This window comes from Halyomorpha halys, unplaced genomic scaffold (genome assembly GCF_000696795.3).
Source record: "Halyomorpha halys isolate HHAL.00 unplaced genomic scaffold, Hhal_1.1 Scaffold755.1, whole genome shotgun sequence".
NCBI lineage: Eukaryota > Metazoa > Arthropoda > Insecta > Hemiptera > Pentatomidae > Halyomorpha > Halyomorpha halys.
Window position 1 is genome coordinate 83,808 of NW_027108003.1, and position 26,513 is coordinate 110,320.

The following is a 26,513-nucleotide window of genomic DNA, read 5'->3' on the forward strand; positions in this document are numbered from 1 at the left end:
ATATTTTTTTTTACATTTATTTTATTTATATATATTTTTTTAATATGAGCTATCATGCCACCTGATTTAGTCTAGTGTAGATATAATGATATTAGGAATATTCCCTAAAGGTCAGTCAGTATGCTTAGGCAAACATAATCATCGCTGTTGATTGTCTTATATTAATTTAAAAAAATGTTTTCATCTACAACTTAAAAAAAAAATGAAACTCCATTAAAAAGACACATTTGAACCAAAATATCATTCCTGAAGTATTGCTGATTTAAACTGTACGTGAGGAGGAAGATACACCGTATTCCAATCGCATCTTGCATAACAGACTGCACCACTGGCATATAAATGAGAGTTTAATTTTTTGACCTTTCCTTTCTTAATGACTATCGCAAAAATATTCCGTTTTTTGGTGTTAATATTTGTCTTGGATAGATAGTTCTTAGAAATTTAACGAGTTGATAAACTATTAGCTATTAATAATGAATAAAATTATTAATAATACATACGACCAAACTCTCATAAATTCATGATATACTAATCAATAATTAACGTCAGAAAAAAAAATTACCGTGTCCAATATTTTCACTATTTGAATTTAATAAATTCAACAGCTGAAATTTCTCTGACATTAAAAACATATTTTCTTCAAATTTCTTTAATATATACTAATGGTGTAGAACATTTAATATTTTACGCTTCTTTGTTTATCAGTTAAAATTATGTTTGCACTTCCGTGTTAATAAGTTACAATAATAATTGTCCTTCAAGGTTGGAATAATGTATCCACTCTTTACTGCTAATATAACTAAACAAACAAAAAAAAATGCGTTTACTCGCTTCTATGAAACTAGAATCTTAATCTTTGTATTTGACTGATTTAGTTATCGCAGAGAGGATTATTTGTCGGAATTAATTTGTTGCTCTATTCAACTGTTATAGAAGGAATCCAGCACTCTTCTTGTTCATAAGAGCACTCTTCACCTATAATGCGTGTTTATCACAGATATCTCGATTATTTTTTTAATCCTATTTGAATTTGTGATATTAATGTGAAAGATGAAAAGGAATTGAAGGACGTATGAATATATTTTTTAAAAATATTACAAAAAAAAAAAATAGATGAAAATGGAATGAAAAGTGAAAGTACTATAAAACTATCATTTGGACAAGCGATTAACCTGGAATCCTCACACCAGACTGAAAAGACAGGAAACTGCACGTCGATTTCGACTATTACAGCACTTACTAGACAAACGGTCTACACTTCCAACACATTACAAAAGACTCATCTACATTACTGTAATAAGGGCAATCTGGACATATGGAGTTGAGCTTTGGGGCTCCACTAAACCTTCGAATTCCTCTCGTATTCAATCCTTACAATTCAAAATCCTTCGTAAAATCCTCAATGATCCTTACTTTGTCACAAATAAAATCATACATAAAGACCTTAATGTTCCCTATGTAACCGATCTAGCCCGAACCAGATATCACTCCTTCCATTATAAACTCTCAAACCCCCTAGTTTCTAATCTTGCATCCTCTTCCATTCCTGACAATCCTCCGAGGCGCCTGAAAAGAAGATGGCCACGAGACCAGCTAATGTAAAATGTCATTAGAGTGCTACCAATGGGTAGTTTCTCTACACGCCTGTAACACTCCAATTTAACTTAGATCAGATTTACTAAATGTATTATAATGTACAGTTGTAAATAGCAATAAATAAATATTTAAAAAAAACTATTAGTTACCTTAGGTGACTTAGTGAGTATTGACTGATCAGTTAAGTTTGGTTATAGAATGTCAATGATGTTCTTTTAACTTCACATCTCAACAATTAGGGATAAAAAAATTGTTTTATATCATAAATGAAACTAAATGACATAATAATATATCTAAAAAAAAAAATTAAATCTCTACCGCTACAACCCTTGAAGGGTCAGAAGTAATAAATTTCAGCAAATCAAACACTTGATTATAGTTTATTAATAAAGATTAAATATTATTAATAATATTATAGTTTATTAATGGTTAAAATTTTACATCTTCAAATTTATTACCTAATATTCTTTCTCGGTACTTAGTAGTACAGTAGAAAATCGGACTTGTTCCCTCGATACGGAACTAAAAACGCCCAGTACAACACATTGCCCATTCCATACACTTGATTTGCCGTATTTCCGAAAATACTAAAATAATGTGTTGCTGTGATACAATCAGACGTCAGCTATAAATTAAAAAATACATTAATAAATTTCTGTCTATTACGGGAAATTGCCCTATAATTATAGCATTATTAAAGCACTGCACAAAGCGGCGCGGTAGCGTTGTGTAGAACCTTTTTACTCTGCGCGCTCTTAATTTTTCTAATGGGCAGGGAATTAAAAATGGTTTAAAATAAAGTAAAACAGATGGGCTAACCACACACGAGTACAGCTGTACTAGACTAACGGTTGTGCCAGGAGGTCAGAATCATGCTTGAACGCCAAATTTTTTCCTGAAATTTTATTACATTGATAATAATTGATATATAACAACTGATAAACTTCTTGTTAATTAATGACCAATGTGCTTATAATAATTAAATGAATCATTTACTAATGATGTTGAATACAATTGTTTATCCCTGTCTAATTATATGTTTAAAGTTATATAGCTCTGTTTGTCCCAGCATTGCTTACTTTGTTTGCTTTTGTTTAATTTGATAGTTTATAGGGCGAGCCACTTGAAATTCTGGACGCATGATTTTTTAGCAAAATTATTTAAAAACAAAATGATAATTTAATGTTCTTAATAATTTCTGGAGAAATTAAAAACCTTTAAATTTCTAACTATCATTAATTTAATTATAATTTATTTATTCTTTTAAGTAGACTACAGAAATTCCTCTATCCGTCCTAAGGGACAGAAAATCATTTTAGAAACATATTGGTGAGCTCTAGGTGATGAAACATTCTAAGCCATAATTAGCCACGTCCTCCAGGTTGGGGATTTGGTGCAGGGTCGATTCCCCCTACCTGTTAAACAAACCGAACAAACCTCGGAACATCGGACTGATCAACAACAACGGTATCAGCAAGGAAATGGGCTAAATTATTTGGCTACATGGAACGTAAGAAGATTAGTGAAGCCTTTCGCGGTCAAGGGATCATTTTTTAAAAAATAATGCAAAGGATTCGATCACGTATCAATTTACACAACCAATCATTTGAAATCACTTTTATGTTCGTATGGAGTAATATGATTACCAATTTCACCTCAATTTGTTAATGTTATCTCTATGATAAAAGCCGTATTTTTTTATCAGTATTATGGGTATATCTCGTGTCATCTAAATTATATCAATAGAAAATCTTTTATCAACGATTTAATTATTTTAATACTGTAAGAGAGGGATCGTTATTAAAACCCTCCTTGGGATTCACCACTAGTTGTTGATTGAAATGCCTCCCACCTATAATTTGTCAGTTGTTGGACTATTAGTGTTAGGGTTTAGCCTATCCCATTATAGTAAATAGTCCATTTAACAGTTAACAAACAGTCCGTAAACACAACATGAAGGTCCTCCAGGCGGTCCACGTTAAAACTGTTTGTTTACTGGAGCTAACAGATTCACCATGTTTGTTCCGAACCGGCGGTTAAAAATATCTCTTCTATTCCAGGATCCTCAGATAGGACTTCTATTGAACTTGAGCAAAAGAAGTTATGAGCAAAGCCGTTGATGTATTGTTTATGGTTCAAACATTGGTTCTACATTACATTAAAATTATCTTTCCTAATTAAATCAAATTATCTTCTTTAAAATAGCTTCCCTAATGTTCGATAGCGATTCTATGATGTTTCCTAAACCAACTTGATTAGATTTGACAACCTCAAAATGATTCTTGGGTACCATCTTATACATCTTTCATAATACTTTTGAACTTTATTGTTTCATAACGCTGTTTCATTTTACTAATATTCGTCTCATAAACTCCGAATTGTATTTTGTATATTATTTTATACTTTTCCTCTCAATGTCATCTTTACCTCCATGGACCCCACCCCTTAACTCCTCTGATCAATACATTTAAAAGAATCAAGATTTTTTTTTTTAATTTTATTTATTGCTATTTACAACTGTATATTATAATACATATAGCAAATTTTATCTCAGTTGAATTGGAGTGTTACAGGCGTGTAGAGAAACTACCCGTTGGTAGCACTCTAATGACGTTTTACATTAGCAGGTCTTGTGGCCATCTTCTTTTCAGGCGCCTCGGAGGATTGTCAGGAATGGAAGAGGATGCAAGATTAGAAACTAGGGGGTTTGAGAGTTTATAATGGAAGGAGTGATATCTGGTTCGGGCTAGATCGGTTGCATAGGGAACATTAAGGTCTTTATGTATGATTTTATTTGTGACAAAGTAAGGAACATTGAGGATTTTACGAAGGATTTTGGATTGTAAGGATTGAAAACGAGAGGAGTTCGAAGGTTTAGTGGAGCCCCAAAGCTCAACTCCATATGTCCAGATTGGCCTTATTACTGTCATGTAGATCAGTCTTTTGTAGTGAATGGAAGTTTAGACCGTTTGTCTAGTAAGTGCTAATTAATACAGTCATGTAGATCAGTCTTTTGTAGTGAATGAAGTTTAGACCTGGACAAACAGTAAGTGTTGTAATAGTCGAAATCGACGTGCAGTTTTCTGACTTCAGTCTTGTGTGAGGATTCCAGGTTAATCGTTTGTCCAGACGTAGTCCAAGGTAGCGGATCTGTTCGACAGTGGTAAGAGCAACATTATATTTATAAAGGATACTGTAGGGCAGTCGGTAGGTTTACGACGAAGGGTATAGCTGATTTAATGGGATTTATTTTAATCCTCCAATTACGACACCATTCTTCGAGGCCTGTGATTGGAAAGTTTGGACTCAAGAATAAAGTGAGAAATACGATTCCTTCAAGATACATTGAACAGTTTGTCACAGATATAATTTAAATGCTGTGGGTACATTTAAAGAATATCAGGAAATATATTTTGAGCCAGTTCGTATTGTAAACGTTTAAAAATTCATTAATTTTCATTTATTAAATACAATTATTTGTTATATACATTAAATGATTAACCGCATTTTGAATATGAAGATGGTTGGAGCGTTTATTTATTATTATTTAACCATTATTACTATTTATCACTATTACTATATAACCACTTTGCAGATCTCCATCAGCGCTAAAATATACAAAACAACTAAAAATACGATTACAATGTAAAATAATAAGAGAAAAAGTATGTATATAAAAAGTGAACAAAAAAATAAATAAATAATATGTATAACTGCAAATCAAAAAATAATAATTATAACATATACTATTAGATTTCAATTGAACAGGAGACGTAATAACACGTGAAAATAGAAAAGTAGATGTAAGAGAAATAAAAAACAAATATTGTACAGGCTTCGAGACGGAAAACTAAGCAAATTAGATAAGAATAAATTTTAATTATTTTTTTAATTTTATTTATTTATTGATATTTACAACTGTATAAAAAAATACAACCAGTAAATTTGATCATAATGACATAATGATATGATACAGGATGTAGAGAAACTACCCAGTAGTTGAACTCTAAAAACAGTTTACAATATAAGGTCACGAGGTCATCTTCTTTTCAGACGCCTCGGAGGATTGCCAGGATTGGAAGAGGAAGCAAGGTTAGAAACGAGTGGGTTTGGGTGGTTAGGGAGTTTATTATGGAAGGAATAATATCGGGTTCGGGCTAGATCGGTTACATAAGAAACATTTAGGTCTTTATGTATGGTTTTATTAGTAACAAAATGAGGAGCATTGAGGATTTTACGAAGGATTTTAGACTGTAAAGATTGGATACGAGAGGAATTCGAAGGTTTAGAGGAGCCCCAACGCACAACTCCGTATGTCCAGATGGGCCTTATTATTGTCATGTAGATCAGTCTTTTGTAATGAGTGGAAGTTTAGACCGTTTGTCTAGTAAGTGCTGTAATAGTCAAAATCTGCGTACAGTTTCTTGTCTTTTCAGTCTTGTGTGAGGATTCCAGGCTAGTCGTTTGCCAAGAAGATAAGAATAAATAAAGGTCAAGAAAGGATAAAAAAAAAATAATAAATAAAAAACAAATCCTGATATTATACCTATTATTATAAAACTTGTTTTTATTTCTTTTTGTTCACTTTTTTTATAAAATATAATTTTTCTCTTATATATATAATTTTTCTCTTATATTTACATAATTTTTAAGCCCACCTCAGTTTACCTCTGTATCTTAATATTGTCAAGATATTTTTAGTTGTTTTGTAGCTTTTTTTAGCCCTGATGAAGCCGTGCAAAATGGGACGAAACGTTGGCAAATAATAGTTGTTATCTATTTTTTGTTCCTTTTCGACCACACACCCGACCATCTCATTCATATTCGAAAGTATTTGTTCTTTTTAATTTCAACCAGTACTTTGTTTATTTCTGTTAATAACCCGAAGTTGTTCCGAAAATACATTCTCCCCCATATCTTACATTTTATTAATTCCTGATTTGGGTTCTATATAGAATATTTTATCGATTATTTCTTAGCTATCCTTGAATGGGAGATTCATTTTCGAATTACCATAACGTTTATCAGCTCTGTGTAAATCCAAGGTCTTAGTATTGCAGTTGATCAATTAAAGATGAATACATAGATAAGAAACCCACAGTTTATCTGGAATATATTACATCTTTTGTTTATTTATTTTTTCGTTTTTAATTTAAAAATAAGTAATAATAAATCAATTTCTTTATTTGTTTGTGCATGAATTTATACCTGAATTAAGTTCTATATAAATAAAATAATCAACATTTTTTTTTATATTTTAAGATTATTGGTACCTTTCTCGTTGGATTTTCTGCTCATGTTATATCAAAGTTTTGTTTCGTGCATAATCATTTATCGCATAGACCTTTCTCTAATAACCAGTGGAATCAGGCTCTGCATTTCTAGATCGAGCAATAATTCTTGTAAGCCACCTTTCGATTTTAATTAAACACCGTCAGTTCTTGTTCAATTTCATCTACGAACTATATGACACGGCAATGCTTCGCCATTGCCGGATTTGAGTATATATATAAATTAAAAACGGGGTGGCTCAGTTTTTAGGCACTTTTCTAATAACTTCAAAGACCCAGTTTCGAATCGGGGTGAGAGATAATTATTTATTCTATTACTGTAGTCTTGAGTCAACCCTGTGTGTTGGGGGGTGCTCTACGAGGTCCACCCGACCTCATGAACTGGGCAGAACATATCGGCATATAGATTAAAAGTATAGAATTGAAACTTTCATATCAATTATTGTTTTTAGTTAAGATTGAATATTCAGATTTTAGGTTACATTAACTTTAATCAGTCTCTAATCATATTTTAATTCCATTACAATATTCTAAAAAAAATTATTCGATTATTTTTATAATAACAAATCTCTTGATTTTCCAAACCGAGAATAATGGTTTGTAATTTTCAATTATTTTATTGTCATTGTTTTTTTTATTAAAAATTATTATATTTAACCTATATATTTTATCTTAATTTTTTTTTATAACATTGTTTATAATTAGTGGTATCTTTTGTATGAGAGTTTATTCCCCCATAAACAATTGTTAAAAAAATATATACCAATTACATTAATCGTATAAGGTCCAACATGTCGATCTCGTATTAAATAAATATATATGTATATATATATTATTTATACCAACTAAACGAATGCAATTTATAATTTACTGCAAGTTCTTTATTACTGTAGTATATAGATTTCTATTCCTAGCCATAGTAGCCCAATAGTTTCGTACTCTTAAACTGTCTCATCCCGCCATCTTGTATCCTGGTGTTCCTCCCCATCGTTTGTATTCCATTCTGTTGGAATTTGGGGCCACCTTCTCGTATTAAGTATGCCAACAAGACCGGCTTACCTCCATTTCAATTAATGTACTTCTTCTTTTATACTTCTTAAAATTTGCAGTTGTCCTCGCTAGTTTTTCATGATTTTTTTTCTATTGCCGACTACATCTAAGATCCTATAACTTGAGGTATACCTACTGTATACCTTTCGTATATTTATGTATACACGTGATCAAGATTGAAAATTTAAACCTCTCTAGAACATCGAGCTGCAAAATTTAAAGAAGGAAAAACGAAGCTTGTTGCCATGTAGAGAAAACAGGTCTGAGGTCAGATATGGTGACGCTGAGAAAGATAAGTACCCAATTAAAACGTGCTATTAAATATTCTAAAAGGGAAACTTATAATAATTTTCTGAAGGAAGTGGACTTCAGGAAGGATAGAAAGAAGGCTCGCGCTTTCAGTTCGAGGATAAACGGAGAGAAAATTACAGAAAATGAGCCTTTTAAAATAGGAACAAGCTAATTACTACTGAGAAGGACATAGCCGAATTAAAGATCAGTAATATCACTCTCCCAGTAAGGATTAAAAACCAAGACTTATCGGAGGTCCCGGTTGCTTAAATTTACATTATAGCATGCTTTCTGTTCGCCCTTTTCATGATTGGAATTGGATGTTGCTCTGAGCAAACTAAAAATGGGGAAGTGCTGACCCAGACGGTCTATTGCCTGAATTTTTAAAAAACCTGGGAGAGAATTCTAAGGAGATCCTATTAAGATTTATGAATATTACGTGGAATATTCCTGAAATCCTGAAAAATTTAATCCTGAAAAAGAGAAAACTAGACGTTGTCAACGGGTACAGACAGATTTCTCTCACTTGCAGAGTTTATTGACTTTTAAGCAGCTTTTGATTGTATGGAGGAACCAAACAAGGAGTACTACAGGGCTACTACTGGAGCTTAAGTCCATATCTATTCAACATAATGATAAATGATCTTGTTGAAAAGATAATGATTAGCCATCATGAGGTCCAAGTACTTCTTTTTGTGGATAATCCGACAATCGAAGAGACTCTAAATAAAGTTATGAACACACTACACGACTGGGTGAAAGAAAATGAAATGACGGTTAACCCACGAAAAACCGTGTTTCTAGTGTTTAGCCTTAGCACTAAAAAAAAATGAGGTTCATCTTAATACTTTATTGACGAAAACTAACCAGGCTGATAACGCATCCTATCTAGGGATTACGTTAGACTTTAAGATGACCTGGCCAAAACAAATCTACGACAAAGTTCGAAAAGCAAAATCAAAATTGAAGCTGATGAAAAGGCGTCAGTTAACCTTTAGATAGGAGAGAGAAATCTGTTCTTTATTTATTTGAAAAGCTCATGTGGTGTGAGAATCACTGGTTGGCTTATCGTAAAGCAAATAAAAGACTAAAGTCCATTTGCACTTTTCTAGCGAAAGCAGAGGAAATGCTTCATCAGATAGATCTACCAACTGAGGAACGGCAGAATATAAGCATCTCCTATATTCCAAAGCACGAAACTGCTGAAGTCTATGTGCCACTCAAACTGGCATGGGGTTGCAACATGAAGGATTGCCCTGAACCCGAGCTTAATACAATTTATGAGCTTTACCCCATAGAGCAATGACTGCTCTTTATACCGATGGATCTGCTTCAGGTATTAACAAGGGAGCTGGAGCCGGTGTTTGATCAGGCAACTTTCAACTATCGTTTCCCGTTGGAGCTGGATGTGACAATATTGATGCAGAAATGCAGGCTACTTATCTTGCGATGGATGCGATGATTGACAAGGATGACAACACCATAATCTTTAGCGATTCCCAAACCGCAGTACAGAAATTATCAGCAGTTGGTACTGCAGTCACTCATTAAACTAAAGTGTAGCAATATGGTTGCTATTATGAGGAAAAGAGGAAGAACTATTGCTCTACAGTGGATACCAGGCTGTATCAGTGGTATACATGGCAACAAGCTGACAGGTTAGCTAAGGTCGGTTATGCGGAGGATCAGTCAGCTAGGCCACTCCCTTTCAGAACAGTTAAATCGATTATGTTTTCATTAGAAGGAAAAGACAAGTGCCAGACATAAAGTTCAAGCGGAATACAACATATAAGTTACTATATATGATCCGACTTACTTTTAATTTATTGTTGAAACTCTGAATTTTTCTTTAAAAAGCATGGTTGTAGTGTTCAGCTAATTTCACTAATTAAGGTAAAAAATTAACTGCCCTTTAGTTCATATTTTTAATGGGTTTTCTCTTCCTTTTAAAAAGTAGGTACCTGGGCATTCAATTGATCATTGTCTTAATTTCGACTTATAAAAAAAGTCGTATCTTATTATACAGTGTTAAATCGGTTTATTATCTTCGGAATGATCTCACTGTTTACATTAGAGAGTGGGTGAGTCGATTCTTATCAAAAGGTAATCAAATTTCAACTTCTCCTTTAAGACTTCACTACAGGAGACCTCGAATATCCAGTTTTGTTCAGAGGAATAATTTAACAATGATTAATGGAATGGGTTTGGTCGTGTGGGTAGTGAAGTCAAAAATGGACCTGCGTTTTATTCCAAGCATTACATATTTCCTTACTTGAGAATATCCCTTTGTTAATTATATTACCTTTACATGAAGTAAATAATAGTAATTTGAAAAATAAGGAGATATATAGTTATAATAAAATTTCCTAAAATTGTTTTTTTACGTCATTATTGTATGGTAAACAAATTGATTTTTTTTTTCTCATAACTAAAGATGTATGAAATATTTGTGTACAGCGAACAGAGTCTTCAATATACGACCATCCGGCATCAACACTCCGCTTGCTGGGTTTTCCCATTATTGGTAGGCTCCTTGGAACTCTTCGGGCAGAAGGATTTAAAAGGACTTCTTTAAAGCTGTTTGGACTACTGGAATCGTGTCGGATCGCTTTTAATTCTGGTCTCACTGATTCGGAGGAACAGAAAGAAGTTACGTTAAACTTCATTTTGGCCAAAACATTGATGGTGGGTAACTTAAGAAGGCACATTTTCATAGTGTTGAAACCCTGTCAGCCTTTGATCTCAGACTCAAATGGGCCTGTGATAGTCGGCAGGAACAAACTCTTTGTGTATCACTTGTTTAGTGTTGAAGGATAAGATCGTCTTGAGGCTTTGGACATTTTCACAGGTTTTTAACGTGATTCAGATCAGCTCCTACCTAGCTCCTAGTGGTTTCATTGCAATTCAATTACAACGGCAGCTTCGACAGGTCTTTTAAAATCCTTCCGCGTGAAGAGTTCCAGGGAGGCTAGAAACAGTGGAAAACGCATGAAGTGGGGTGTTGATGCCAGATGGTCATACATTTAAGGCTTAAGTACCCCGCACAAAAATGTTTTGAACATTTTTGATTATGATACCAGTCTTGAAACTTTGTGAACACACCATGTATTTTAAAGGGCGAACAACTTTATATACCTAAACAAAAAATGATGGAAGTTGGAGAAAAAAGTGGATACCACCAAGAGGCACTTGTCCAACATCAACTCGATTTATAAATTGATTTTCAAACCTCCATCTCAGTTCAAAAGTGCTTTAGGCACATCTCTAAAGTCAACTCGATCCACAATATCAATAAAATATTTCAACACTGATTGTATAATTAAGATAGGGATGCTCAGTAGAGGTACGTAAAGCCTTCTTAAAAACAGTTTAAAATGCCGAAATTTTGGCTGAAATTCGTTCCTATAGTTCGGTCTCGTTCTGTGAATAATTAGGTGTGAGAAAATTCACACCTAATTCCACCTTTATTGATTCAAAGAAGGCCGATTAATTAATGTCCATTATTTTCGGGTAAACCAAAAAAAAGCATCCCCTAAACCAATGAGGTCAACAATAACTATGATAGTTACAGATAAACTTATACATATCTCATTTCAAATAACAATATAAATGATTTAACACACCTGTTCCTTCTCAATGTTATCTCGTTACAAGCCATTGTTCCTCCTCTCTGCTACTTGAAGCGTTAAATAATCTTGATGTGTCTCCTCTAAACTGAGCTTGTTTATTCCTTTTGTTCAATGCATCGTATTTATAGCTGCAGAACTACTGACATATTTAGTACAATTTATATATATATTTTTTTTTAATATTCGATATTTTTTAATCTTTTATGCCTAATATTTGTTAATAGATAAACATCTGCTATCTATTTGATATCTAATGAACTATAAAAGAACTTTCCTAAACATTTATTTCATAATAGTTTTCTATTTATATCTACATGCCATACGTTGTTGAATTTTTTTTTCTCGATATTATTTGATAATTTAAGCCTAATCTTCGCTGAAAGATCTACCATCTATTTGATATTTGATGACTTAATTTTTTGTAGATAGGACTTTCATCTTAACATATTTGTCTGTTTTTCTTCTGATATTAAATTTATCAAAAAAAAAAAATTAACTTTTTTCCTATTATCATTCCCGACCGCCTAAACTTTTTTGCATTACAAAGGACAACTGTGTGGCAGATTGTAATATCTATCAATAAATAAATCTATCAATTTAAAAAAAAAAAAACAAAGGACAATAAATATTAGTTAGTAAATAAATTGAAATAATTATTGCTTAAATTAAGGTAACGAATTATCAAGATAAATAAATGAAAAATAATTACAGAATCCTTTATTTGATTTTTTGGAGGGTTTGTAAGATATAAGTTAATAAATGTGTCTACTTATAATGATTGTTACTAAACTCTGACATATTATGTAAACTCATTTTGTTCAATTAGACTTTATCTATCAAAATCTGGAGACATATGTAAAGATTTCATTTATAATATCGATTTGGATGCCTCTCAGATTAAAATTAGTTTGTTTACCAAGTTTTTTAAGTTTAGTTTTAAAAATTAACTAAAAAATATCGAAGGTATGTTACATCTGGGTAAACATTTTAAGCAGTAGATTCTAACTTATTCTGAAATGTTTATATTGCAAATTAATAATCATATTTTTAAAATTGTCACAAGTGTTAATAAACAAAAAAAGTAAAATAATTTATTTCTTAGTTCTATCTTACTTTTTTTCAGTCACTTTGTCACTGGTTCGAAGTGTCCGAAAAAAAATAGTAATTTACTTTTTTGCTGGTGAATGCACGAAAAATCATTTAAGAACGAAAATGTACATATAGTAACTGGAGAATAAGGAACACGTATTTTACGTTTATTGATTTATATGTGCCCCCCTCATAGAACTGCACCCTTCAGAAAATCCTTCGTCATTCATGCAACCTCCTTCTGAAATTCTTTCCTATCTCTATTCACCAATACTATTCCGTTCTTTCCCTTAACCAACACTTCATTCACCTTCTACAAAATCAAAATACCCTGCCAATTTAAACAATCTGTATATTCATAACTTTAATTGTTCCCATAAAATAGTAATTGTAACTTACTGCTAGAATTGTATAAATATCTTGCCAGACAAATATTCATTAGACTGAACCATGTTATTATTCTTAGGGACCTGCTGTCCCACAATAAAATTATTTATTCATTCAAACAAACATTCTTTAGAAAAGTATTTACACTATGATTTTTTTGTTACAGCAAATTTTCATTTTCGGATACAGTAGATGGTCTTTTATCTGGTTCGCCATTGCACGGGAACATGCTTGGCAATACTAAAGAAACGCTATACCTATATATTATTATGGGTAATATTTTGGAGACTAACTAGCTCATCGCAAGGCAACGGGCTTCTAACTCTAAGGAACCGGATTCGAATCCGGCTGTGGCAGATAATTATATTCTCTTTCACTGTAGCCGTGAGTCAGTCATGAGCGTTCGGGACTTCACTTGCGTCCACCCAGCCCCATGAATTGGATACCCTTAATTGGGTGAAACTCTGGTAGTTGAACGTGATTCTGACCAAATCACCTCCTTGCATATCCGTTGGCCAATAATATTCAGAGTACTTTTATCAAAAGTTGCCGTGTTAGCGGGTCTCTTCGTCATGTAGCTAGTAGATCGTTTTATCGAGTGCAAGTCAGGTTCTCTGAAGAAGTCTTTTGGAAGTTGTGGTAGAAATGATAGGTTTAAAATAAATATACTCCCTCTAAAAAAAAAAAAAAAAAAAAAATTGGAATATCTGATACAGACATCCTCAGAGGAGTTTAAAAACAAGCTCATTTGGTATAAGTAAAATTAAACATTATTATATGTTCACCCGCTTTGGTTACTAATCTCAATTTGTCTAAAACAAATCATTTCTAGTTAGAAGTTAGTCTGAAGATATAGAAAAATTGGGATTAACACATAGCTGGTTGAGAAGAAAAAAAATGATATTACGATTTTATCGTGTTTCTGCCTAAGTTTTTCTAACATTACGAAGAAATCCTTCAAATAAGATATCATTCCAGTAGAATCTTCTTACCTTAAAATCAAATGAACTTAACGGCATGGTTTCTTCTCCCGAAAAACACAAGAACCCAATAAAAAATATTTATATAGGAAATTTCAAATTAGAAAGCGGATTCAGTAAAATAAAATAGTGTCATGAACAGCTTCGCGGTATCTCTGAGGTTTATTCTTAGCATGCAGCGATGATGCTTCAGTCAAGGACTTTCAAGTGTCATGTAAGCAAAGGGGGATAGGGGGATAGCGCTTTTGTATGCAAGGCACTGTACGAAACTTTTTGATCTGTCCACATTCAAAAGATGAATTCCGTTTATTCCCAATAATTAACTTAATTTTTGGCCGATATGATGGAATAGGAAATAAGCGCAAATAATTATTGTTGAGAAATCATGAAAAAAAAAACAGTAAATGCTACAATTTGTTTGCTTGAAAATTACATTGCATTCTACTGTCAAATTCGAACACAAATTTGTTCAATTCTTGAATGAACACTTACAAAATCAATACCTGTTGCCCATGAATGCAGCATGTTATATTAATTAGAATAAAAAGTTTTTAAAAAATAATAATCTTTTCATCCATAATGATTTATATATATACCTTATTAAATTATAGTATTGACAATCATACTCATATGAAATAACAAACTTGATATAAGAACATATATCAAATTAATCTTAGTGTAACTATTTTAAAATAAAAATGTTATACTGTTTATTAAAATGTTTTAACCATAATTTATAAGACCATTTTTTAATATAATTATTCTCTTATTTGCGTATGTATAATATAGATCTGTATTATGTTATATTTTTTGGGAAAATTATTGGTTATAATAAAGACATGGGGGAGGTTAAAGATATAAACAAAAATTTATTTTATTAGTTTTATTTTTCTATTACTAGTCGTATTTTAGGGTTTCTTGAGGCAAGAATAGTGAATAGAAATTTTATTCCTGGCAAGAATACATTTTAACGAATTGAAATGCAAACGGAAAAAAACCTGCGTTCTCGGCTTTTCAGTTATCATCGTATGTCTGTAATATACTTTTTTCTCCTCAGTTATTCATAAAATTCTTTAATATTTTCTATTTATTTGTTGTTTGTTATTGCCAACAATGAGAGCAGTTTTTTTTGTTACTATATTAACAAAATAAGGTGCTTTAGAGAGGAAGATTTTTTTAAAAATCGTCATTAAAGCTCTATCTCACCATTTTAATGAAGGTAATACCTAGGTGATATGGAAGCTCATTTAGTTATACATTGATTAATTTAATTTGATCAACATCCATAAAGCCATTTTTGAGAAAATCGAAAAATTGCGAAAAATCAATTCTATTAAGTCGTATTTGCGGTCAAGAGATTTTATTATAAAATTTGCTTTCATATCTCAGGCATATATCCGCTTTAAATATGTCAATTTCAATTTCGTACGACTTTTTCTTCAAGTGCTAGACTATTCACCTACTGATATTTTTCCAAGGTTTAAGGTTTAAGGTATTTGGACTCAGAGGATCTCAAAACTCGAAATTCATTTTTGTAGAAAACTCGAATTTGAAATTTTACACGATCGCATATTTCCCCTTACTATATATTTCATCCATAGATAAGTGAAAGTAATAAGCAAATTAGTATGTATCACAATTTAACTGCATAATGCTACAGTTCTTTTTGAATGGGATTTTTCTTTTTCTTTATTATGTATTCTTTATTTCTCTTCTCCTCTATGAACGTAATTGTAAAAAGATACCTTATATTGAAGGTTTATAGAAAAACTTTATTGTTTGACAAGCTTTAATTCCATGCTAACTAAGTTTAGGTCTGTCGCTCTGTGCTTCGAGCTAGTGACGTCATCCTAACGTACTTTGTACATGAAGCAATTTGATTACAGATAGTTGTACTTACATATTATTTTGGATCTTAAATTACTTTCTGATCTAATAATTTTCTTAAGTATTCTCTTAGGCTAATTAAAATATACTGTTTATCGATTCCTTCATCCTATATCGATTCCTTCTAGTAAGATTCGGGAAAATTTAGCTCCGTTATTGATTTCTGGTTGAATTAACATTGACAGGTTTGATGAAGATTGAAAGATTCTGTGATTATGATTTACTTCAGCCGAGGCATTGGTCACGCAAGTCTTATCTCATATTACTTAGCACGTTATTAAGTTGTTGTTTTTTTTTTTTAAATCAAATTAAAACATTATGATATTAATTAAATAAAATAATGACTTTATAAAATGTAAATATGAGGGCCGTATACTAATGAAAAGGGGAGGGGGTTTGTCTCAAACCACTCAGTGGTCCGACAGTCGTCCTGCAGTTCGTATCGACTCACAGTCGAGATCCGATCCTGACTCTAGCGATAAACTCTACCTCAGGAATTTTATTCTTAACAAGGTACATAATGCCTATTATGTGAGTAATATATACATATTTATTTAATATAAATAAAAAAATATTAAAAAATCATTTGCGTAAACTTAAGAGTTCTAAATAACTGATGTCCCTAGCTTTGATATCAAAAATAAAATACTGAAACAGAGAAAAACAATGGCAGCTTACTTTAACTAAAATTATATTGGAAGATTATTAATCGACCTGAATTAATTGTAGGAACCCGGATAATTGTAAAGTATGATAAGACTATAATAATATATATAGAACTTTATATTAAAGTTAACTAAATAAGGTTTCAAATTCAAACTAAATTAATTCTCACCGTATTTATTACTACTTCAATTAATTATATTTTCACTAATTATTATCCTAATGATATATTTTCAATTTTATCATTCATTACTGTCCTTGCTATCAACTATTATTCTATTCTTTTGTGTTTATATCCTTTTAGTTTGCTTCAATCCTTTTTTAATATTTTTTATATAACTTCCTATGTACACTCTTAAAGTCTTATTTTAATTTATAATATTTGTATATTGTTTTCATTTAGCCCTGACCTATTTTCTGCTATTTTGTGTACATTTTTCGACCGCCATCCAGACCATTCCTACAAATATTCAAAATTATTTTAAAAACCAAAAATGTTAAATATTTTATTTACTTTTAATTACCAAGTTTAGTGATATTATATTAGTTTTTGTAAATTTAATATAAATTTAAAAAAATAAATTCATTTGTGAGGAATAAAACTTATTGATGATAGATACCATGTTAAATATTTTTTTTTTTAAATTCACTATTTTCTTCAGTCTTAATTTAAAAATAAAAATTATTTTTGCTGTTCGTATATTTTGATTTTGTTATGTATTTTTTATAGCTCTGTAATATACATTTAATATCTATCTTAGTTTCAGCTCTCACACGTACATTTCTTAAGTAAACATACAAAAATTTAATTTTTTATAAAAAACGCCATTTTTTATTCCCCCTACCTATACTTGCAAGACTCATTAATTTTGACTAGTAATTATACACAGTTTTTATTAAAGTAATCAACAATTGGGGTGAAACAACTAATTTTTTTTATACCGAGCTCGTGTACTAGAATTTACTGTTGAATTGAGCATTTTATTACTGATGTCGAAATAAACTGAAATAATTAAAGAAATAGTCTTTGAATAAGTAATTCATGGTTTCGCTAAGCAATAATAAAAAAAATAATCCTCTTGGAAATCTATAACTATATAAAATGTATGTTACTTTTCGGATAATAAATAAAATAATGATTTATTCTTAATTTAAAACAATTTTGATCCTTTTTTCCTCTCAACTTTTATTCATAAAAATTTCTCCTACGTTTCGGCCCTCAGGCGATTCTCAAGGATACCACCTTCAATATTGATGTCATTTCTTTCTTAAATCTTAAAATTGCAGGCTAATTGTCACATATAACTTTTTCTAAAAAAGTTTTTTATATCTTAGATTTAAAACGTTTTTACAAAACAGTTCCTTCCTTCACTTACATTTACAACTTAAAAACAGAACCGGTTCTAATTTTTATAAAAAAGAATCAAAGTTGAGAGGAAAAAAAAGGATCAAAATTGTTTTAAATTAAGAATAAATTAAACCACTCTCAAACAAGCATATATAAAATAATTAATAAAATAATGATTTTAACAATTGTGTTCTTTTTCAAATTGATAAATCAAATTTATTTTCTAAAAATAAATTCTCTAATGTATAGATCCTATATCTTAGAGTGCCATGAGCTCTCAATTGGTTAAAGAGCTGAACCAAAATTACTGACTGTTGATCGGAAGTATTGCTTGGTTCTGCGTGCAGTCCCTTCTCCGCTTTCAGTTCTTCTCCGACTTCTGAGCAGATTGGGTGCTCTCCCAACTTACCTCACCAATTATTTTTATTACTGATAGAAATTTTTAGGATTCAAAAATTAATCCAGCCATATCAGCTGTAATTTTCGATGAAGTCTGCCGTTTCAAGGTAATAAATCAATTTGGATTTTTTTTTTCACGAAATGTTTACAGAATCCTTATGATCGAACACTGGTATAAATATTCGATGGCTGTTTCATATGATCTATTTTCATTCATTAATTCATAAGTATGATTTCATGCAGCTTCAGTTAAAGTATTTCTCCTTTTTTTTTCTTTTATGCATCCAACTGATTTCATCTTACAATTGCATTATTAATATTTTTACTATTAATTTTACTTGATAACATTAAAAATGTTTTATGTACTAAAATAAAAAAATATTTTACTCCTACACACAACAACGTTATACCTTTTTTATATATTGTAATAAAATGTTAGATTTCCATGAAATGCCCGTTTATTTTCCAATTTCGTGTTCGCTTTGTTTATTCCAGCCATCTTTTTAAATAATTTTACCTGTATTAAGTTATTAAAAAATGATATGATGAATGAAATGTAAGTAAAAAAATAATATTTTAAGATATTCCTAATAATCGTCTGAGGTTTGAAATGCTGGAGAAGAAAAAAAAATGTGTTTTTATTTTAAGGGAATTTAGTAGTGTTGATGACTATGATTATTACAATCTATTATTTTTTATCATAAAAAAAATCTATATTTGATCAGTTAAATTTTTTTAAACTTTATTTTTATTACATAAATGATCCTCAATATTTTCTACCAAATATGGTTTGGACAATATTCTTTGTGGAAGTAGATTTTACACGTATATCAATAAATCAGTAGAGTTTACACAGAAAAATGTATAAAATTTATTAAATCAAATAAATATATATATATAAAACAATTTTATGGTGGTTGCACTTAACTAAATTCGAAACTGAAAAAAAAAAAAAATCTAAGCTTCTTATACTTATGTTCTATTTTTTTTTTGTTTTTGTTTTTTTAATTTTAATAAAGATCGGCACTCTTCTGTGTGTTTCATTTATTTCTAACACTTAAACAGTTTTAAAAATAGTTCGCATTTCGTATCATTTTCATAGGGTCAATATTCCTGTTGGCATGTTTAGTACTTTGCTAATTGTTCAATGGTATATATAAATTATTTCTGGTCATACTATAAAATTCTGGTCATACTCTTGTGGAGAATCTGCCCATTGATATAACTTTAATAATATTTCTAGAGTAGAAGAGGTCTTGAGGCCATCTTGTTTTCATTCGCTTAGGAGGATTAACGCAAATTGAAGAGGAAGGAAGGTTAGAAACAAGTAGGTTTGGGTGATGGATATCTGGTTCTGGTATAATCAGCTGCATATTGAATATTGAGGTCATCTTGGATGATTTTGTTCGACAAAATTGGCGTTAAGGATTTTAAGAAGGATTTTGATTGTAAGGATTGGATACGAGTGAAATTCGATGGTTTAGTGGAACCCCAGAGCTCAACTCTGTAAGTCCAAATAGGTCTTATTATCTTCATATTAATGAGTCTTAGTAATTAATTGGAAGTTTTATCGTTTGTGCTAAATGTTGTAATGATCCTAATTTTTCTTAAGGTTTAAATTAAAAGTAATCAGAATAGTGGCTGACAAAGGGTTCTGGGAAGAAGGGTAGCATGCTTGGCAAAACAAATGATATATCGCCTGGTGAGGGTGAACTAGTCTTCTAATAGCTTAATGGCGCACAATTATCCTGCGACCAATATTGGCCTAAGAATTTTCATCTACTTAATCCCATCAGTGTTAAGTTCGATGTTTGGAACACGCCATTCTTACGTTCAATTGATAATCACTAACTCAAAGTGCCTTAAACTTATGATAGAGAACAGCTTTATGTCTAGTTTCTATAATTCCCTTATTAAAGATATTAATTAATGTCTTAATTTCTAATTTAAAAATTTAATATTGGAAGATTGTTCATTGACCGTGTGAAATATATTGAAGGAAGATGGTTCGGGTCCGGTCAGAATACTCAAAAGTTTAAACTAATTATTGTGAACCAATGCAAAATAATATTCAAAGTAAATATTAATCTTATTAACATTATCTTTTTCATATATTAATTAAATTAAAAAATTTATATCGTGTAAACATTTTTAATTTAAAAGTTTAGCTTCATTGCTAATTCGTTCAGGGAATATTTGAAATTTAGGAGAAGACATCATTTATTTATATAAGAAATATAAATTATTTTATAATCAATTTATTTATTATAATTTATTATTTATTTTATAATCAAAAAGCAACTTAACATTTAAATGATGGATGTAACTCAGGCATTTGATAGGGTATGACATCCAGGCCTTGTCATACCTTGACATCTTTTTAAACTTAAGCCAATTCTCCCAAGCACCTATTATCTATAACTAAAACTCATATGGACTTACGCCTGCCAAATTTATGGACCTGCTAAAAAGACAGAGATTCAGAAAACACAAACTTTTCAATCACAATTTTTAAGACTGGCAACGAAGTCACCACTCTACGTTTCAAACGAGACCATTCACACCGACCTACGCATTCCGACTGCAACGGACCTCGTTCATACGACTTACAAAGGGTTTCACAACATGCTACATGACATATCGTTAAATATATACAACAGAAGGCATCATATGACATTCCTGACGTAACTCGACGTTGGCTGAAGAGGAGTTGGATGCGGGACATCCTAATGTAATAAAATAATTTACTTAACTTCAAGAAGATGCACCACTGGGTGCTATCTCCCTCATGCCTAAAAATAAAAAATAAACATAAATACAGTATAAATAATATATTGTACTGGAATTGTTGGTATTCCAATTAAAGTTCATATTTGTTGAGATAATTTCTTCTTAATGAGTCTTCTTAATAATTTTCCATTTCATTCTTTCACTTGAACTACCTTTAAATACATAAGTTATTGTATTTATTGGATTATAACAACTAATTAAATTTAATTAAACATTTCTCTGTTTACTTCTGTCTTCAAAATGATTATATTTGACTTTTAGTAATTTTTATAAATTAGAAAAAAACATGTGCACTATGTTTTTAAAATAAATCAACTTTTTCTGGTCCAACTTATGCACGTCTTGTTAGTTTCTGTTCTTAAAAGTGACCGACTAGTTCCACTTTTTCAATATAGGTTTAAAAGTCCAACAGATGAAAGTATTTTTTGGAAAATCGATGCCTAACAATGTGTACTTTATAAAAGGAAGATTTCGCTCCACGTTGCAAGACTTCATCAGTGCTAAAAACGATACTAACAACTAAACTTTGTTTTATTATTTGTATTACTTGAATTTAGTTGTTTTTATCTTTTTTAGCACCGAAAAGTGGAGCGAAACGTTGGCTCACAATAAATAGTTTAATTACGATTTGAGTTCTTCTGAAGTAACCCAGACCATCTTCCCATTAGGTAATATTATGACTGCACGCAACTCTCAAGCATCACCAGCGATGATGCCTTTTGTAACTATTTTTCATCACCTGTTAGCAAACCTTGACTTCCAATGACCTGTTGGATTCTTTGGAGAAAATAAGTCCCCTGAAATATTGATTACCCAATTTAATTGTATTTACAGTTAATTTTTTTAATATAATTTATTTATGATATATACAATTGTACAATAAAATATATACAACCGGTAAATTTACTATTTTTTATAAAAGGGCTTGATATAAACAAGTGTAGAATCTACCCATTGATAGAACTCCAATTACATTTTTAGAGATACAGGTCTCAAGACCACCTTCTTCTTTTTCAAAGCCCTAGGAGGATTATTAGGTAATGAAGGAGAAGTTAGGTTAGAAACTAGTGGGTTTGAGTGGTTGGGAAATTTATTATGGAAGGGTTGGTATGTGGTCCTGGTTTATTCGGCAACATATGTAACATTGAGGTCCTCATTAATGACTTGATTTGTGACAAAGTAAGGAGCATTACGGTTTTTGGACTATAACGATTGGATTCGAGTGGAATTCGATGGTTTAGTGAAGCCCCAAAGCTCAACTCCCTATGTCCAGAACCCTTTTTCATAATAAACTACAAAGTAATACTATTAGTTTTGTAGATTTAATTTAATTCAACTACACTAACTTGTACAATAGTTACTTGTACTTTAATTCCTATAATATCATCGCTATTATGAAATAAATAAGTATTAGTGTTATCATAACGTAGTTTTTATACTTGTATTTATGAAACAATACTATTAGCTTTCATTATGAAACAGGGCCCAAATAGGTCTTACAGTCATGTAGATCTGTTTTTTGTAATGGATTGGAAGCTTGGACCGTTTGTCTAGTAAATGTTGTAATAGTCGGAACCGAAGAGCAGTTTCCTGTCTTTTCAGTTTTGTATGAGGATTCCAAGTTAGTCCTTTGTTCTATCTATCTATCCGTGGCGCAACAGCCCAGTTTGGACCTTGGCCTCCTCCATGAGCCTTCGCCATGTAGCTCGGTCCTGTGCGGCCGCTCTCCAGTTGCGGATGCTAGAAGTTCCCTCGAATTCTTGATGACGGCATCCTCCCACCTCAGCCTTGGCCTGCCTCTTCCTCTGGTCCGATGCAGCCTACAGTACAGCAACCTCCTCGGGACCTCATCCGCTGGCATCCTGACGACATAGCCAGCCCAGCGCAGCCTCTCCAACCTTATGTGCCACATCCCATGTAGTCTTAAGTAACGGATTTATTCGACAGGAATAAATGGGGTATTATTAAATGATACTGTGGGGCAGGAGGTCATGGGTTTACGGCGAAGGGTAAATGTAATATGGAGGGATTTATTTGAATTCTCCAGTTTTGGCACCATTCTTCAAGGGTGCTGATGTGGGGTTGGAGGATTTGGGATAAAATGGAAGGGTCATTATTCATTGACAATAGACATGTGTTATCGGCATATGTAGTAAGGATAGTGTTAGGATCTTAATTCTCAAATTATGTTTTATCTTTAAGTTTAAGTATATAAATAATCTTACCGGTTTTATAATGCCGCTAAAATTTTTATTTATTCAATTTTTTATGTGAATTTTAATTTTAGTTTTAATATTAAGCTTTAATTTTCAATTTGATTCCAGTTACTGTAGTAAGCTGTGTGTAGTTTGTATGAACCTGGCGATTTAATTCATAGCATTTTAATTTACCCAGCTTTTACATTCCTGTGAGAAAAATATTTGTACAAATATAAATCGCTGCTTTGAATCGTGGCATATCGGGCAAAAAAAAAAATGTATTTGATGTGTTCCATAGACTGTACCGTTGACTGATAACATTTTTACAGCCCTACTAGCTTTGGGACAGTCAGTAGAGAATGAAACCCCTAACACGGTTAATATCTTTGAAACACGTCCATTTCAAAATAAAACCAAAATTTTTTTCACATGTGCCACTATTCAATATTTATATGACGTGAGGCAGCTATTCATTAATTCATTCAGATTTTCGGAATCAAGCCATCAAAATAAGGCGAACGAACTATCATATTTTTGTGAATCTTAAAACAAGGAAACTATGCAGCTAACAGTCTCATTGACTCATTTTTGTAATTATTTCGATAATTTTTATTAGATTCCTTAGTAATATTTCAATATTTTTCAAAAGGTTTCAAAATACTTTTGGTTCATATTTAAGTTCATAAAATTTTTATTTGTCTTTTATGAATCACAAAATATTTTGATTATCTGTAATTTATTGACGTTTTTATTGTTTTTTGTTTTTTTTTATGCCTTAGATATATTATGATTTCTACCCAAAAAAAAGATTTTAAAAAAAGTTAAGATATTTTCAGATTGTTATACTTTATATTTCATAATTTTATTATATTTTTATATTTACAACACACCTTATTTTTTTGTTTTTTGTAGTTAGTTTTCTGTTATTTTTCTTTTTTAATTACTCAATTTTTAATCTGTTATTTTATTATCTACTATTCCCGTATGTACGACTATGCTATTACTGAAATAAATAAATTAAAATAATATATATTAAATAATCTTAGTATCATCATCATAGCATTAACATAATATCAATGCGCCCTCTGCACCATCGACTCTACACATACAGTGCATACTTGACATTACCCTTAAAATACCCATGGGTAGAATAAGGAAGTACACTTCAACTAACGTCTTTTGTACCTATTTCTTCCGTATATTTTTCAATGGAAAGTACGAAAATAAAAAATAAAATAAGTTTAAAGTGATACTTATATGAATGTCATTGTATATAATAATACTAAACTGGTGTATAACTTTTGTATAAAGTAGCACGTACCTTTATGTTTTCTTAAGTGCTAAATAAAGTTATATACGTAACTTCAAAGTGCCTCACTCACTTAGTGGGTTTAATGTATGAGAGGCTTTTCGACAAAACTTTTGCACTTATGCCTTAAGCACATGTACACCTGTTGAATAAGTTATGGGTTAAATTATAAATACTGAAAACAGACTTTCGAGAATTTCTAGTTTATGTATTTCTCAGAATGAAAAACCTCTTTTTACTTTTAATTTTGATTTAGATTCTCATATTATCAAAATATGAATAATTTGAGGAATCTGAAATTAATTCAGTGAAGTAAAATATGTTAAGAATAAGAAAAGTATTGGTTATTTTGTAAATGCCTTTAGTTGTGTATTATAATTAATAAATCAAATTATTTATTTTCTCTAATAAGATATATTTTACGACTTATATCAGACAGCATTGAGGAAAAAAACTTGCATTCCTAAAAACATACTTTCCACTTTGTAATATATATATATTATTGCTCTATGTTGTCATTCGTGATAATAAAATATAACTGTGCCCCATTACCAGCTTAAAATCAACTACCCTGAGTAATAATGAGTCCAGATTGCTTTTAATTAAATTAAAATTTAATAGCTAATTTTCTTGTTTTTTATATAATAATAAAATTATTTATCTTTCTCATTTATTCATATTGACTGCAGTATTCTGATTTATGAAGAAAAAGCTCTTAACGGCTTGCCCTAAAATAAATTGAGCAATTAAAACAGCGATAAATTGTTCACCAATGTATACCATCGTTAGAAATTAATTGCCTGAAAAACTCAATATATACTTAACCAGGTCTTTTAGAAAATTGTGGCAATCAATTTATAAAATGTTAATTAAGGAGAAATTAAAGAGTTAAAAGACATTCCTTAGAAAATCTATTCATTAATTCATATTTTAAATTATGAATTTCGCTAACCCAGTTTCCTTCTTAAAGAAGGAACTTGTGAAATTGTGTTCTATAAGCTATATCAGTGATTGTTTTGGAAATTTTCATTTCGCAAGATAAACCCGGTTACTATATGTCACTATTCAATATCTGTGGAACCTTAGGGTTTTGTTGTCATGAAAAAAAAATTTAGATATAAATTACAAAATGAAAAAAATGTTGGTTAGTTCCTTACTGCAAATAAGGGTTCAATTGATTGGTGACAGATCAATATAATTATATAATGAATAAAGCCTTAATTACATTGTTTATTTATTATGTATCTGAATGTTAATGTGAAGGCATTTCCTAAAATGTTTTTCGTTAATATACCATTATTCTTATATTTAAATATATGATTCTTTTAAAAATTTTTCGGAGGATTGTCAGGAATGGAAGAAAAGTAAGATTAGAAACTAGTGGGTTTGGATGTTAAGGGAGTTTTTAATGGGATGAATGATATCTGGTTCGGGCTAGATCGGTTATATATAGAACATTAAGATCTTTATGTATGATTTTATTTGTGACAAAGTAAAGAGCATTGATGATTTTACGAAGGATTTTGGATTGCAATGATTGGATACGAGAGGAATTCGAAGGTTTAGTGGAGCCCCAAAGCTCAACTCCCTTGTCCAGGTTGGTCAT

General features: G+C 30.9%; 1 protein-coding gene across 4 annotated transcripts in view; it reads left to right on the plus strand.

Moving 5' to 3' along the window:
* ringer (ringmaker) overlaps window positions 1-26,513 on the plus strand; it is a 58,768-nt gene that overhangs the window by 11,646 nt on the left and 20,609 nt on the right. Inside the window, exon 1 of one of the 4 annotated variants that reach the window (XM_014428910.3) lies at window positions 16,564-16,731. The exons of 1 other annotated variant lie outside the window; for it this stretch is intronic. In XM_014428910.3, the coding sequence (XP_014284396.2) occupies window positions 16,579-16,731 (153 nt within the window). In that variant the 5' untranslated portion in view covers window positions 16,564-16,578. Of the gene's footprint in view, window positions 1-16,563; window positions 16,732-18,607; window positions 18,718-26,513 lie in introns of those variants that run through there. 2 more of the 4 variants (XM_014428909.3, XM_014428911.3) reach the window with 2 other exon arrangements.